Source organism: Chaetodon trifascialis, chromosome 4, assembly GCF_039877785.1.
Source record: "Chaetodon trifascialis isolate fChaTrf1 chromosome 4, fChaTrf1.hap1, whole genome shotgun sequence".
Lineage (NCBI taxonomy): Eukaryota > Metazoa > Chordata > Actinopteri > Chaetodontiformes > Chaetodontidae > Chaetodon > Chaetodon trifascialis.
In genome coordinates, this window is record NC_092059.1 from 19,174,480 (window position 1) to 19,188,588 (window position 14,109).

The 14,109-nt window shown below is 42.7% G+C and overlaps 1 protein-coding gene across 1 annotated transcript in view; it reads left to right on the forward strand.

Moving 5' to 3' along the window:
- Positions 1 to 14,109, forward strand: part of hmcn1 (hemicentin 1) — an 82,725-nt gene that overhangs the window by 19,459 nt on the left and 49,157 nt on the right. The window contains exons 5-11 of the mRNA XM_070961639.1: positions 300 to 471; positions 888 to 994; positions 5,354 to 5,474; positions 5,595 to 5,858; positions 5,963 to 6,107; positions 7,009 to 7,130; positions 11,206 to 11,475. Of these exons, the coding sequence (XP_070817740.1) occupies positions 300 to 471; positions 888 to 994; positions 5,354 to 5,474; positions 5,595 to 5,858; positions 5,963 to 6,107; positions 7,009 to 7,130; positions 11,206 to 11,475 (1,201 nt within the window). The remainder of the gene's footprint in view (positions 1 to 299; positions 472 to 887; positions 995 to 5,353; positions 5,475 to 5,594; positions 5,859 to 5,962; positions 6,108 to 7,008; positions 7,131 to 11,205; positions 11,476 to 14,109) is intronic.

The window sequence follows — 14,109 nt, forward strand, 5'->3', positions numbered from 1 at the left end:
AGCTGTTGAGTTCTCCAGAAGGGACATGGGGGCAGGACATGGGAGAACGTGAGAAACTTCCTGATGAAAGCTTTGCACGTGTTAATGTTATGCAGCTGGAGGGGTAAATGTGTGTGTGTGTGCGCATTAGTTGGTAGATTAAAAATGTTTAAATGTATGTGTTTAAAAATGTATGATTTGAATTCCTTTAGCAGTTAGTTTGTGTGGAGACAGAATCTTATCCAGAGCACATTTCCATTTCCACAGTATCAATGATGTATAATTCCTGCATTCTTCACATTTTCTTCCCATCGCTGTAGGTTCTGAAATGGGTGGAGGAGGCGGTGCAGTCGTCTAAGGTCCACCTGCTGTCCACTGATCACTTCAGTGGGGTCAGCAACACTTGGCAGATGCCCTTTGACCCCAGCCTCAAGGAAGTCACTGTGGCCCTCAGCGGCCCAGCACCCAACATTGAGATAAAAAATCCACAGGGTATGATGAGTGTGACCGTACATAAACAGGATTGTCAGTGGGATTTAATTTTTTTTTAGCATATATAAACGGATGGAAAGGAAACAGAAAAAATGCAGATGCTTCCGTAGAGGATATGAAAGCTCGTTTGATGACTATCACAATGATTAAAATTGTATATTACAGGCTTCACAGTCATTCGATCTAAACCCATCTGAAATGTAACACACCACTCTACAGCATACAATTAAAACACCAAATGAGGGAATAAATCCTTGAAAACAGATCTCCCCTTGCTCCAGTAGAGCAGTTCAGACTTTGAAGATGAGGAGAAACTTTTTAGTTAGTGAAGCTACCATTCACCAGCAAGTGTTAAGAATTCATTTGTCCGTCAAAGCTGCAGAAAAGATGAATAATTGTTCATGTTTGACCTTTAGGGAAGCTCGTGGGGAAGAGTGATGGCCTGACTGAGCTCCTGCACATTCCCAACTCTGCCCAAGTTGTCAACATCAAGGACCCACAGCCTGGGATGTGGTCTATCAAGGTAAACAATTCATTCTTTACCTGGGAATGTGTGTGAAATTACAGGCTTCTAACAATTCCCAGAGCTGAGCTGTCTTTTAAAAAGACTTACTGCAAATAGGTCAGTAGTATATCCTTGGAATGAGGTCACAACTCACACCCCAGGAAGGAGCTATGCCCTTGAGGAAGGTTCTTAAGTTGAATTACTGCAGTAATATATCAGCATGTTTGGATACAGTGATATGTAATCAATTTAACATGCCTGATGTCTGGTGAAAGCATCTCAGAGGAAACAAACACGTGATCAGAAAGACACATTTGAGCACTGCAATGATTTTTAAGGCAGTTCTGCTAGATGAAGATAAAGCATGTCCAAGGCCACTGCTGTCAACACAGCCTGCTACATCTTTGTTTGGAGCACCCTTGCTGTTGTGTTCTCCTTGTAGAGTTGAAATTTTGGGCACCCTGTAGTTGAAGTAATGCGAAAAGGGGTCACACATTTGACTGCCCACACTGTCAGTGCCAGATGTTGGGAAATGACAAGCATTTTTACCTGAGTGATTTGTTGAGAGGGCCTCAGTGGCCCCTGTATTCTCTGTAGACTCCTGCTGGGACACTTTCCCTCATCTCTGCATAGCTGTGCTACATATTCGTACCCATTTGATTTACAGAGGAAGAGATTTCTTGAAAAAGTATGTCATCCCTGTGATTCCTCTGAAGGAAAAGTGCAGTTGTGAGCAGATGAGGAGGCATGTATGCTGAACCTATGCTGTGGGTTAGGACTGGATTTGTTCCAGCACTTCTACACTCTTTTTTATTGTTGTGCAACATGACATTTGGCCATCATCACTTCCATAAAACTTCCCTGAACCACAAGACTGTAGTGTCTCTTGCTGCACCTCCTCTTCTCTTCTACTTGTCATGCTTTTTAATGCCTCTCTAATCCCATCTAAGTTGGCAGTAATGACTTTAGTTGTCTGAAAAAAGCAAAAGTAAGAAGTAAAAGTTTTTGGATTGAGGTTTTTTTACACTTTAAGATGAAACAAGGCTTCTCAGCTGTGTCTGCACTTAACCCACAGGTTAATCTCACGCTGTGGTCTCTCACTGAACACCAGTGTACGGAGCCCTTTCTCTGCCCACACAGGAAAACTGGAAAGAGCTCAACAAATCTAACTCTAGCATTGCTAGCTGTCTTTTTCCTCCTGTGTGATGGAGACTAAAAAACACTCCTCAGCATGTTGCATTACCTCTGGCAGACCTTTTGCAACTTATGATTGATTGTTTACATGAGATTTTTTGGCTTTGTAACACTCTATTGGGGGTACCTGTTGAATGACACTGGGATTAAAAGATGCTCAGAGGTGAATAGTTTCACTGCTTCACTGTGTGTTCTGTTTAGTATCATCTTAAACATCATATCAGAAGGCTTTGATTGAGGTCTTTCAGACTTCAGCCAATTAATAGGATGACCTGTTCCATGAACAGAGCTCATAGAAGTGATGAAGGAAATCGAACAGGCATTATAAAGAGAAATTGTCTTCCTGTCTTATTTCTGTCCTCTGTTTGACTCTCCTCTCTGTCTTCATCAGTCTCTTTCTGTCAATTATTGTATTTTCCGTTTCCTCGAGTATCTTCATCCAAACAATTTTACTCCGCTAATGCTCTCATGCATAGAAGCGCAGGAGGATCTTCTGTTCTCTCTGTCTTTGGTCCCAGTACACCTTGTTTTTCCCTGCCTTTTCCAACCCCCCCCATTCACCCCCCCCCCAGCACACCACTGTATCTGGCTTGCAGACTAAATATATCTCCCTCTCATCTGTAGCTGTGTTTCCCAGGACTTTGAAAGAAATGTGGATAAATACTTTTTGGGGATTTCACTGTTCTGCCATGCTGGATTTCCATAAGGCCAGTGGCCCATGACACCCCGGTGTCAGGGCCAGGCTATAGATTGTGTGTGAAAGGGAATTTGAGCCTTTTTAATCTGCCTTTAATTGGATGTTGTGGTGGAGTGCAGATTGGTGGGCTCACCCCACTATCACCCCCTGCTTCTACACTTTTGGCCAAAGTTTTGCTACCTTACATTCACTTTGTGCTAAATTAATAGTGTATTCTTCCACTATTATTAAGTGTTATGCATTAGTGAATACTGCATTAACAATTAGTGCAGAAGAAATAATGCAATTTCCTTTTTGCACTAAGAGGAAATGAAACCAGGTATGTACAGAGAGCTGCCATTCAAAGAGCGACCCTGTTGTCAGTTTCACATGTGAAAACTAACTCAGACAGTGAGTTACTGTACTTTCCTAGTAATCGATTGCTCTTTAAACTTGGATAAGACGTCACTGGAGCCTTTGCGCATCTGTTACAACATAAAAAAAAATAATTACCAGTGAGCTTCTCCTCCAATTGTATAATGTCTTGATTTTTGTTTACATGCTGGCATTGTTAGAGGTACTTATTTTTTTAACTGTCCCAGTGTGAATACACTACCCTCTCATAGGTATAATAACTGTATGTGTATAGTTGTGTCACAGCGCGTGTTTGTGCGTGTGTGTATTTGTTTAAATGTGTGCTCTACTGAGAATCAACCAGGTGAGACTTCTTTGATGTCACTCATCAATCCTGCAGTGACCTCATCACTGATGAGTGCATTTAAGCTTCATATGAATTTTATAGCCCATGATAATAGTTTAGGAAGGCTGTCATTTTAAAAGCATGCAAACAGGTCAAAGGCAGTGCAGTGCTGTTGAGCTGCCTTCCCTTTCTCAGTCTTCTCCTCTTCCTCCTCATATTCTTCTGTCCTGATGCGTAGACACATCAAAAGTTTAAGTAATGGGGGAAAAGTAAGCAAGACAGTAATTTTAAAGGACCTGAGACAGCTGGGATATTTATTGAAGAGCTGTCTTTTACCAAATGCAGAGAAAACAGTGACTCATGCTGCTTGATGCTACTATTTTGCAGATTACTGACTGAACACTTAGCTTTGAATGTAGATTGCTATTGTGAAAAAATACAATGGAACTAATCTTTAAAGCCCTAAAAATACATTTGTGTAATTTAGGAAGTGAATCTGGATTCAGAGTGAACATTGCTGTTATCGTAACAGGTCTGGTCAACGTTTAAAACATTAACATTATTAGGTAAAATGGTGTAAAAATCTGTGTGAGTTGTCTCACCGCAGCCACACAGGAGCTGATTCAGCTGATTCAGGGTGTACCTGAGACCTGTGCTGCTCAATCTGTCTGGGTGGGTGTGAAATTGGGAAATGAGTAGCTTTAATGACAGGGACTATGCGTGTCTTTGGTAAGGGCATGACCTTTAAAGGACCTCTCCCCTAATTATGGCCTCATTTACAGCTAGTTTTAAAGACCCGGGATAATTCCACGGTGGCCATTAGGACAGGGTTGATGACCACAGCATGTATTGTTCTTCACGATGCAGGCATTAGCATTTAAGGCTGAGCCGGATCTCCTTTGTCCTCATTTTACCTCATTGTTTGAGCCATTTCACCTCCAGCTTTGTTAAATGTCGGCCTATATGCTCCGCACTATCCTGTGTTGTTTTCATTTCATGGGGAATTTAAGTTCGTGTCAGGTAGAATTGTAAAATACAGTAAATCCACACATTATCCTTCATTTCAGGCAATTGCAAATGACAGTTTAGGTTTGCATGCCTCACTGCATTGTGAGTCAGTGTCTGTGACACCTCCAATGCGTTTTACCTAAGGTGAGGAGTTTCCACCTCTCACCAACCTATATTTCTTGTAATTACTCTGTCTCTGTCTCCCTCAAAGCTTCAAAAGACCTCCACATGATGAAGACCACGAGCCATTAGCCACTCTTTGATTATAGTGGTCGTGTTTCTGTAATTAAAGTGTGAATGTCAGACTGAATGGGTCATCGCTCAATTGTGGATGTTTTATAAGCTCGGCTGCGAGATATTCGACAGTCAGTCTTGACTTACTTAGAGAGGCCTGTCTATACATGCAGGGATGGTTGGCATACAAAAGGCTGTTACACAACAGTTCCAGTGTGTCTGTGTCTGTCATTTGGACCACTCAGTGCAGCCTTTAGCCCCTTTCACACATGCAGTCTATCCCTGAAATGTTCAGGAACATTTCCTGCATGTGTGGCTGGAAGCAGGGATCAACATTTAGGAAAATGTTTACTGCCAATTTCCCACTTCAAGACCAAATAACTTTTAAAGGAAATGGTGGTATTGCTGTGAGCAGAAATGTTCCTGAATGTAGCTAAATGTGTGAATAGTGAAAATCATTTGTGGGGATGTGCTAAACAGTCGATCTGAGTCACACTGCCAGACATACAACCAGAGTCCTGTAAATACATATCTACAATCTACACGTCCCCTTTCTTTGATACAGACCTCGAGTGAGGGAAGACACTCAGTCCGTATCTCAGGGCTCAGCACCATTGACTTCCGAGCCGGGTTTTCCAGAAAGCCGACCATGGACTTCAAACAGACCTCCAGTAGGCCAGTTCAAGGTTAGTGAGGTCAACCATACCAAATTGTAAAAACCTGTCACCTGTTGTGTTTATTTGCATCTTTTAGCTTCGGGACAAATAAAAATTAAGCATGCAACATATGCCATAACAACTCTCCAGGTATTCCCACCCACATCCTTCTGAACACCACCGGGCTTACACCTCCTGCTCGGGCGGACAGGTTAGAGCTCCTGTCAATCAAGGGCGACGTGATCAAAACATTGCCAATCCGCTACTACCCCGAGCGCCAGCCCTACGGCCTGTGGAACATCACAGAGTTCATTCCACCCAACGAGGCCTTCTTCCTGAGGGTGACAGGCTATGACCTGGATGGTTTCCTGTTCCAGAGAGTCTCCAGCGTTTCTTTCTCCAGCATTATACCTGGTCAGTGACGCATGATGACCATGTGAGGGATTGCTCAGTAAGTTGACTGATTAACCGACTGAATGATTCACTTTGTTTGTTGATTTCCTTTATCTCTCTTTTAGATGCCCCTAAGGTACTGATGCCAGCCACAACTCATGGTTACTACCTCCAGAGAGGGGCTGTCAGATGCCAAGCAGACAGCCTGATCCCCTTCACTCTTCGCTTTAGCAGGGATGGGAGGCGACTTGGGGTGGACCAGCTCTTCAGGTAAGCATTGCTTAGCAGGACTGTGTGTCAGTTCAGGAACTGTCATTTCAGTCCAAGCCCAATATCACAAATCACAAATTGTCCTTGAAGGGCTTTGCAGACTGTCTTTGTGAGTGCTACACAACATCCTCTCTCCTTAGACCCTCGAGAAATTCTTCCAGAACAGAAGAGGGATCCTTCCTCTGCAAAAACCTAGTAATTGTCAATATATGGCAGTTCTATTTGATGACCATACCATCATTTTCTCCATGTCCCATTTCCAACCTGTTAAAAGTCAGGAGATGAAAACATTCCTATGAGTGTAACTGGACAGGGACATGGGATACATCTGTTATAGCCACCTTTTAAGCATTTTAGATATGATCACTGCAACATGTGGTTACTCAGAGGTGTATTTGTTCAGCAGCTTTATGGGTCACCCCTCTACTATCTGAACAGGCTTTGGAAAAATCTGCCCCACAGTCACGTTCAAGCAGAACATAAGCTCCACAGATGCACTGTGTTGTTGGATTTGGCTGATGATGAAGGGTTTGTCCCCTCCTCAACGCACAAAGCTTGAGGATGATACGATACTCCATTTGGTCATTACATGCTGAGAAACCATACCAATGACCCCTGTGGCCAACAACTATTAGTTCCACATTTCTTGAAAATCTGTTGATACCTTCTGAGAGATACCTCTCCAGCAGGCAGAAAGACAAACAGAATGTATCCAAACCATTCCTCCTCCCAACCCTGTTGGAGGAGGTTAACACTCCCATATTGAGTTTCCATCTCTTCACTCCTGTGTGACTAAATCCGATTGGATTTTCACCAGATCAAGCAATGAGTTAGTTCGAGATTGATGGATTCAGCATTACTCTCAACAAAGACTGAGAATGTTTTTCCCTTTTGATTCTAGTGAGTCTGACAGTGCATCATGGGAAATACCCCAGGTGACTCTGAAGGATGAGGGCTACTATGAGTGTATTGCTATCAGCAGTGCTGGGACAGGAAGAGCTCGCACCTTCCTGGATGTATCAGGTAAGCACCCATATCAAGATTCAGTCAACTTATTCAACTTACTGGTTAATTTACTTGTAATGCAACAAATGTATTAAATTCATAATGGCAAGCTGACACACAAAATCCAAAGGTCCTCAAAAAATCTTTACTCTGTCAGCACAAAACAGCTCTACTGCATACCACAGTATCATTAGTCACCACATTCTTAACAAAGCTTAACTTAAGCAAGATGAATTTGCAGAAATGAGACAAATCATCGCTAAGAAGGAGAAAATGAAGCACTTTATTAATCCCTCTTTGGAAAATTCAGTTTTGCCACTATGTTATTTTTCATGACACACACGCATACAGGGGCCTATTACAACATGTCAGAAAGACTTGCTTCATAGACAGCAGTGTTGACTTTTGTCAATTGACTGTAATACTGTAGTTTATCTCATGGTGAGCCAACCTCCATCACTGTGTGTAATGAGCGGGACTGTCAGACAGGAATGCTTAGGGGCTGGCAAGCATTACACTGTCAACAAGTGTGATTGGTGTGTGGTGGATCTACTTGCAGGGCAATGAGCAATTGAAAGTCCAATTGCTTCTTTGTGTGCTATTTCATACTTATCTGCTCTGTAAATCACTTGTCCTGTCTTCTCCTGGGAGAAAAAAAAAACAGAAACCATGAGGAGATATCCGTATTTTGTATTTTTTAATTTCATGCTGGCACCATGTGGTCTGGTTAGGTGCTGCTGTGTTTCCTACTCTTCAGTACGACGAACAACACACTGTCTACAGTGCAAGTTTGTTTACTTTTGGCGCATTTCCATTACACAGTTCCAGCTCTACTCGACTCGGTTCTACTCTATTCTACTTGGTTTGGTTGAGTTTCCATTACAATTGAGTACTTCATAGTACCTCTTCAACGTAGGCGGGGTCGTCATACCACGGCTGCACGAAACTGCCATGACGTCAATTTGTACGCGACGCGTCATCAACTGGGCGACCTCCTGGTACACTTTCTCATTCCGGGTCGCTCCGTCTAGCTCCCTTTGAATTCTTTCATCTGCCACCAAACCCAGAAAAGTCTGGACCTCGTCGACGGACCACGGTGATATTTTACGAGCAGCCATTTCCCTCGAGTGAGAATAAAGAATAAAGTCAGCGGTTGCTATTGCCCGGCGTTACAATGGAGGGGGCGGGATTGTTTTTCCGGTGTTTAACGTCGCAGACCAGTGACGACAGTCTCCGGCCAATCAGTGGCCGACAGGCTGTTGACGTCACACATATAGTATCGCTTCTACTCCCTTGAACCTCGCCAGAGCAGGTACTAAAAATAGTATCGGGTACCAGGTACTATCTCTAATAGAAACACAAAACAACCGGGTAGAGTAGAGTCGAGTCGAGCCGTGCTAGTGGAAATGTGGCATTTGTCTCCCGTTGCCCACGGTGTAGCACAGGCACTCTTCAGTTTACCAGCTGCTGTCAATCAAACACAGACACCCGCCTGCTCCTGCAGCCTGCTGAGATGAAAAAGAGGAATTCTGTGATTTCTTCAAAGATCTTTTTGTTCCTTTTAAAAACCAAAAAACCTATTAACAATACATCATTTTAGACAGCAAAAACTAAATCCAGACTAAATGTGATTTCAGTTGGCCTTTAAATTATCATGGTCATTAATGACCTCTACCAAACAACTCTAAAGGGCACACACAAACTGAATAAACACACAAAATATCTTCAGTGAAGTGGTGCAGCAAGATTAAGTTTATGTCATGCTCACTAGGTTTACACACATGCTCACACACACTTGTACTACTTAGGGACATAAGGTTGGAATTCAAGCGCCAGTTGCTGTCGGTGGATTTTATAGGGTTTGAGGTCTCTTGCTGTGGATCCCATGCAGAGAACCTGCATAACGGTGGAATTAATGTAGCTTTATGGAAAATTTGACCCCAACATGATGTTGTAGTCCATGCCTCAGTGCAATCATGTCATGGGGTTTATGGTATGGGTTTTGTGCTTGATTTGTAAAGCAGCGAATATGACGTAAAGTGAGAATACATATAAAGTTGTGAATAAGTTCCAGGGTGTGCACCAAGAAAACACAGAATAGTGATAGTTCAGACGGCTCTGCTATGACGCAGGTGTACAGTTTCAATACAACAGCAGAGCTTAAACACTCACTGCTCACCATAATAAAAAATAAGAGTCTAACAATTTATGATCTCACAGAGAAATTTGTAATCTCAGTAATAAATTACTTGAATGATGATTTTGTGATCATCATGATTATCAAAGCTTTGAGCACAGATAAAACCAGTGGGATCATGTAATGATTTATACCTTCAGTCCCACCACTGGCCAAAATAAAAATTCATTTTCGCCTATTCCAAAATCCTCTGTCTTGCGTTTATTTTTCAGTCTGAACCCTTTCCAATATGAGACACCAGAGCTGACATCATATGACTCCCAGTGCAGTCAGTACACGTCTCCCTGTCCAATTCTTGCTTTCCAAAAAACTTCCTACTTTTTGAAATTCACTCGAGCCTCGTCAACATGATGAATGCCAAGCAGAAAGGAAGAAGATGGAGTGCAGAGAAAAAGAGAGTGAGAGGTAGTTGAAAGACGCTCTGTGAAACAGAAGAAGTGGAGAGGGAGCCAGGCAGGGATCTGTGTAATGTATGAGTGTAAGTCTTTACTGTAACTCACCCGCCATGCTCACGGTCCAAAGCAGCAGAGGGGACTTAGTCTGTCCAAATTTTACCTCATGACGTCTCTAAAATTAGGTAGAACGCACAGCTCCAACCTCTGCTACTTGGCCAGTGATATTCTTAACAGGAGGGCAGACCTCTGCATTTTACACTTGCACGGACAGAAACACACATAATGCCCACTCAGCTGCCAAATTTATGTCATCCTAATCCAAATGAGCTGTGCTGAAATCCCCAGCATCCTCCTTCGATCAGAGCCAAAACCTCCTCTACCTCTCCTCGCCCTCATCCTCTCTTTGTCTCCCTTTTACCCTCCCTTCCCTTTTTCACTGCTTAGCTTTGGCTAACCTCTGAAAAAAAAGATTGACGATACAATGGGGCTCAGGGGATGAGGGTTTTTGACATGGTGAGGAGAGAAAAGACAGATAGTGGAGGGAGGGAGAGAGAGAGAGAGAGAGAAGATAAACGATGAACATCATTCTAATAGAGGGTGTCTCAGAAATCAGATTTCTTTTGCATGAGGCTAAGATAAAGTACAAGAGATACCTTTATATAGAGCTAAGAAACGCATACACCCAAACACTGTATAGGCGACAGCAGTGCATTATATGAGCGTCAGACCAAGATCAATATTCTGATTTTGGTGATGAGATGTGAATTATTTAAACTGCTGATGCTGATCATGGAGGTTCCTCCTAGATGACAGCAACCGACAGCATGTACAGTCTCCAAAGTCTGCAATAACATTTTATTTAATCACCTTTTTGTTAAAGGGGCACTCCAGCAATTTAGTATAACACTCTAAATAAGGAATGGTCAAAATCAGCAGAGGCAGAGATATCTTGACTTGTACAGGCTGAGCAGTAGTCCTAGTGATGGTAAACTCACCTTTATATGTAGAATCAAGGCATTTAAAGTTAAATTTGTGATATTCACCTGCTGGTGAAAGCTTTATCATTTTAGGTGCGTTTTACTGTCCAAGGTCTAAGATAACCTTTGTGTTTTTTCATACCAAAAACTCATGTTCCTCTTCTCAGATTATTTCATTTGATTCAGTACTTCTGTCAGGAATATCAAAGACAAAGTAAGAAAGAAATGCATCATTTGTGTCACAGAAATGTGTTTTTCATCTTCCAACCCCTCAGATTTACCTGTTGTCCACCATGATGCAAGCAGAAAGTGAATTTTTGTAATGAGGATAAATAGATTAAAAAAAAAATTCTATAGGCTTGTAAAAATCAGTATGGTCTACGACACTGACTGGAAAACATTACATGTCTCTACAAACTAAAGTGTCAGCAGGAAAGTAACCACTTGCTCTGAATTTTGTTTAGCTTTCTTTATGATGTAAAGTTCTTGGCAGCTGCCAACAACATTATGCCTTTTTCCTGCAGAGCCGCCTCCAGCCATCACAGTTGGGGGTAATGTCACCGCCTCTCCTGGCTCCCGTGCTGTCCTCACCTGCCACGTCGTCAGCACCGTCAACTTCAACCTCACCTGGCTGAGAGGAGGTCACGACGCCCGTCTGGACCCACGGGTGCAGGTCTTGACCAACCTCTCGCTTCAGGTATCCTCTGTGACCCCAGATCACTCGGGCTGGTATGAGTGCGTCGCCATAAATGAAGGAGGGGCGAAGGCAGAGCGAATCTACCTCACTGTGCAAGGTGAGGAACGTGTGCTTTGACCTGCATGTATTTATTAGAATTCTGTGGTGTGACTTTGGAAACAATTTGTTGCCTGTGTTCAGATAGACAGAAGTGCACATGAGCCACCAAAAGATGGGGCTACCAGGCTACAGTTAATCCTTAATTTTGGTGGTGGTGTGTGTGTGTGTGTGTGTGTGCGCGCGCTCTTGTCTTTGTCTTGTGAATGTTTCTTCTGCATAATGTACACCATGCGGGATCAGGACTCCTGGCAAATACAAACTCCTTCCTAAATACATGATCGTCTCCCGCCCTTCCTCCCTCCCCAGCTCCCTATAATTCACTCTAATGCTTTATGAGACGTGTGAAAATTATTTATGCCTGACTCTCAGGCAGCGCTAAAGTAGAGTTTTCCATCTCCAGACAGCTCTCGTAGTCCTGTTCTAACACTTCACTGACACTGAATCAGGAACACTTTGTTGTGCAGATGGAGCAGAGTGGCTATCTGGCCCGCACCACAGAGCATTGGGCTGCGCCTGGCCAGGAAATGGCAATGTAATAGAGTCACTAAAACCTGTCATTAGCAGATGATTTCTGCCAGAGCCCATTGAGGAAAATCCAGGAGGTATAGAGGGTGGAGAGAAAGCAAGTGAGAGAGGCAAAAACAATTTTTTTTACATAATCCAATCCATCTAAATGAACATCCAGTATTTACTTTGTTATACAACCATCAGTCCCACAAGAAGTTAATCCAAAGGCCATGTGCTGCTTACTCCAGCCGAAATTCCTCCTTGTGTGTGTCCTGGCAGGTCTTAATGCTTTGAAGCCAAAACAAAAAAGTCATTCATCTTCTTTTTACAAAAAAAGAAATCTTCCAGTTCACCTTAACATGGCTTTTTTTCTTGTCCTAAATTGAGATAATTGAAAAGTTCACTATAATTGTAACATGGAGCAAACAGTTGTCTGGTGGTGAACCTCAATGACACACATTGAAAAGCTGCAGGTTTAACACCAGTGCAGCGGACGGTTTGGAGAGGAACTCTGTTATTTGGCTCGTCTCACTGAGTGATAAGTTGCACAGTTGACCCTAAAACATTTTCTCTGGCTGAACTGGATGCACCTCCTCCACCTGTGTGTCTTTTTTCATGTCATCCAGTCACAACTGTCTTTCGTCTTATTCTTTTCTTTTTTTAACCAATCTCTTACTCCCTGTTTTCTCCATTTTTTTGCCTCATCTCTTTCTCTCTCTGAAACAGCTGTCAGCAAGCCCTGGGGGTGACCTAAGTAGCCCCTGGTCAGTCTTCTCCTAGTTATTAGTCTCACTTTGAAGTGAGTCAAGTCTGCTGATGTCTTACAGCACTTGGACAGAACACACAGAGTCTGAGTGCATGTCCACACTGAGACCACTAAAATTGAAAATGCATCTTTTCTTAAAATTTTAGACTTTAAATGTCAGTATGTCACACACTACAGGTGTTTTCATTAAGCTTTCATTAAATAAAAAATTTGCAAATGAGAATAACATAATTGTGAGTTTGTTGTTTGAGAGCAGGAGGGGACAGAAAGGAGGTCATGTCAGCTGTGGCTCTTTACTGTATGTTGGATGTGATGCACAGTTTTGTTTTCTGCCACCCAAAATAAATTGAAGTCGAGAATTGTAGCCGTTTTCCTGCTGTCTCAGCGTAGAAGGAATCTTTAGCAAAGCAATCGGAAAACACGATTGTGGATGCCCATTGTTGTCACGTGTAAACAGCATTTCCAAAATTAGCCATCTTAATGTAGACATGGAGACAGGATACATTGTTAGCATAGACTGTAAAAACACATGGATTCTGTGACGTCACCCATAGGTTTCTGAAGAGCCACAAGTGGCCATTCAGGAGCTATAGTTTTTGGCTCTTCCTCATTGGCTTCAGTTTGCCGCTTGATTGTGAGTAGGAGTGAGCGCAAATGAGTAAGGGAAAGATGGAGCAGGTGATGACAGGAGTGCTAAAGACAGGTTTCTTCCTGACACACTGAGGCTGCTGCTGAGTCAGCGGAGAAGAGTGCGTCTTCCCTCCAAGGAACCTCCTTGTCCCTGAACTCAGAGGTGTCCCTGCCCCCCTCAGAGCCCTACATGCTGACACTTACTTTTCAGCTGAGTCACACTGTCAGCAGAGTACAGCCATCAGCCCCACTAAGATTAAGATGTGGTGGATGAGCTATTTCAAGTTGTTTCAAGACAACCTTGTAATATATCAGTATTGCCTTTAGATTTATTGTTAGCATCTGGTAAATGTGCTGTATTTCTTTCAAAATGTGGCATCATTGATGATTGAAGCTAAAGCATCAGTATAAACTCAACGCATTCCTTCACACCTACTGTATCTATGTGCATCTATTCAACCTTTTGAACTTGTGACTACTGGCAGTGGCCTTCTATTATTCACCCTCAACCACCCCAAACTCCTGTTTTGGTTTATAGATGACATGAAAGGAATAACAAGTTCCCATTACTGTCTTCCTTCTGGTCATAGGAAAAAATAAATGCCTCCAAATAAATCCCTCTCTGCCATCTGAGATAGACACAAATTAGAATTTTGTGGTTTTGGAAATGGTCTGTCTCCATCATGGCTACTAGTTCTCATAATGTATTTTTACACAGGTTGGAAAAGT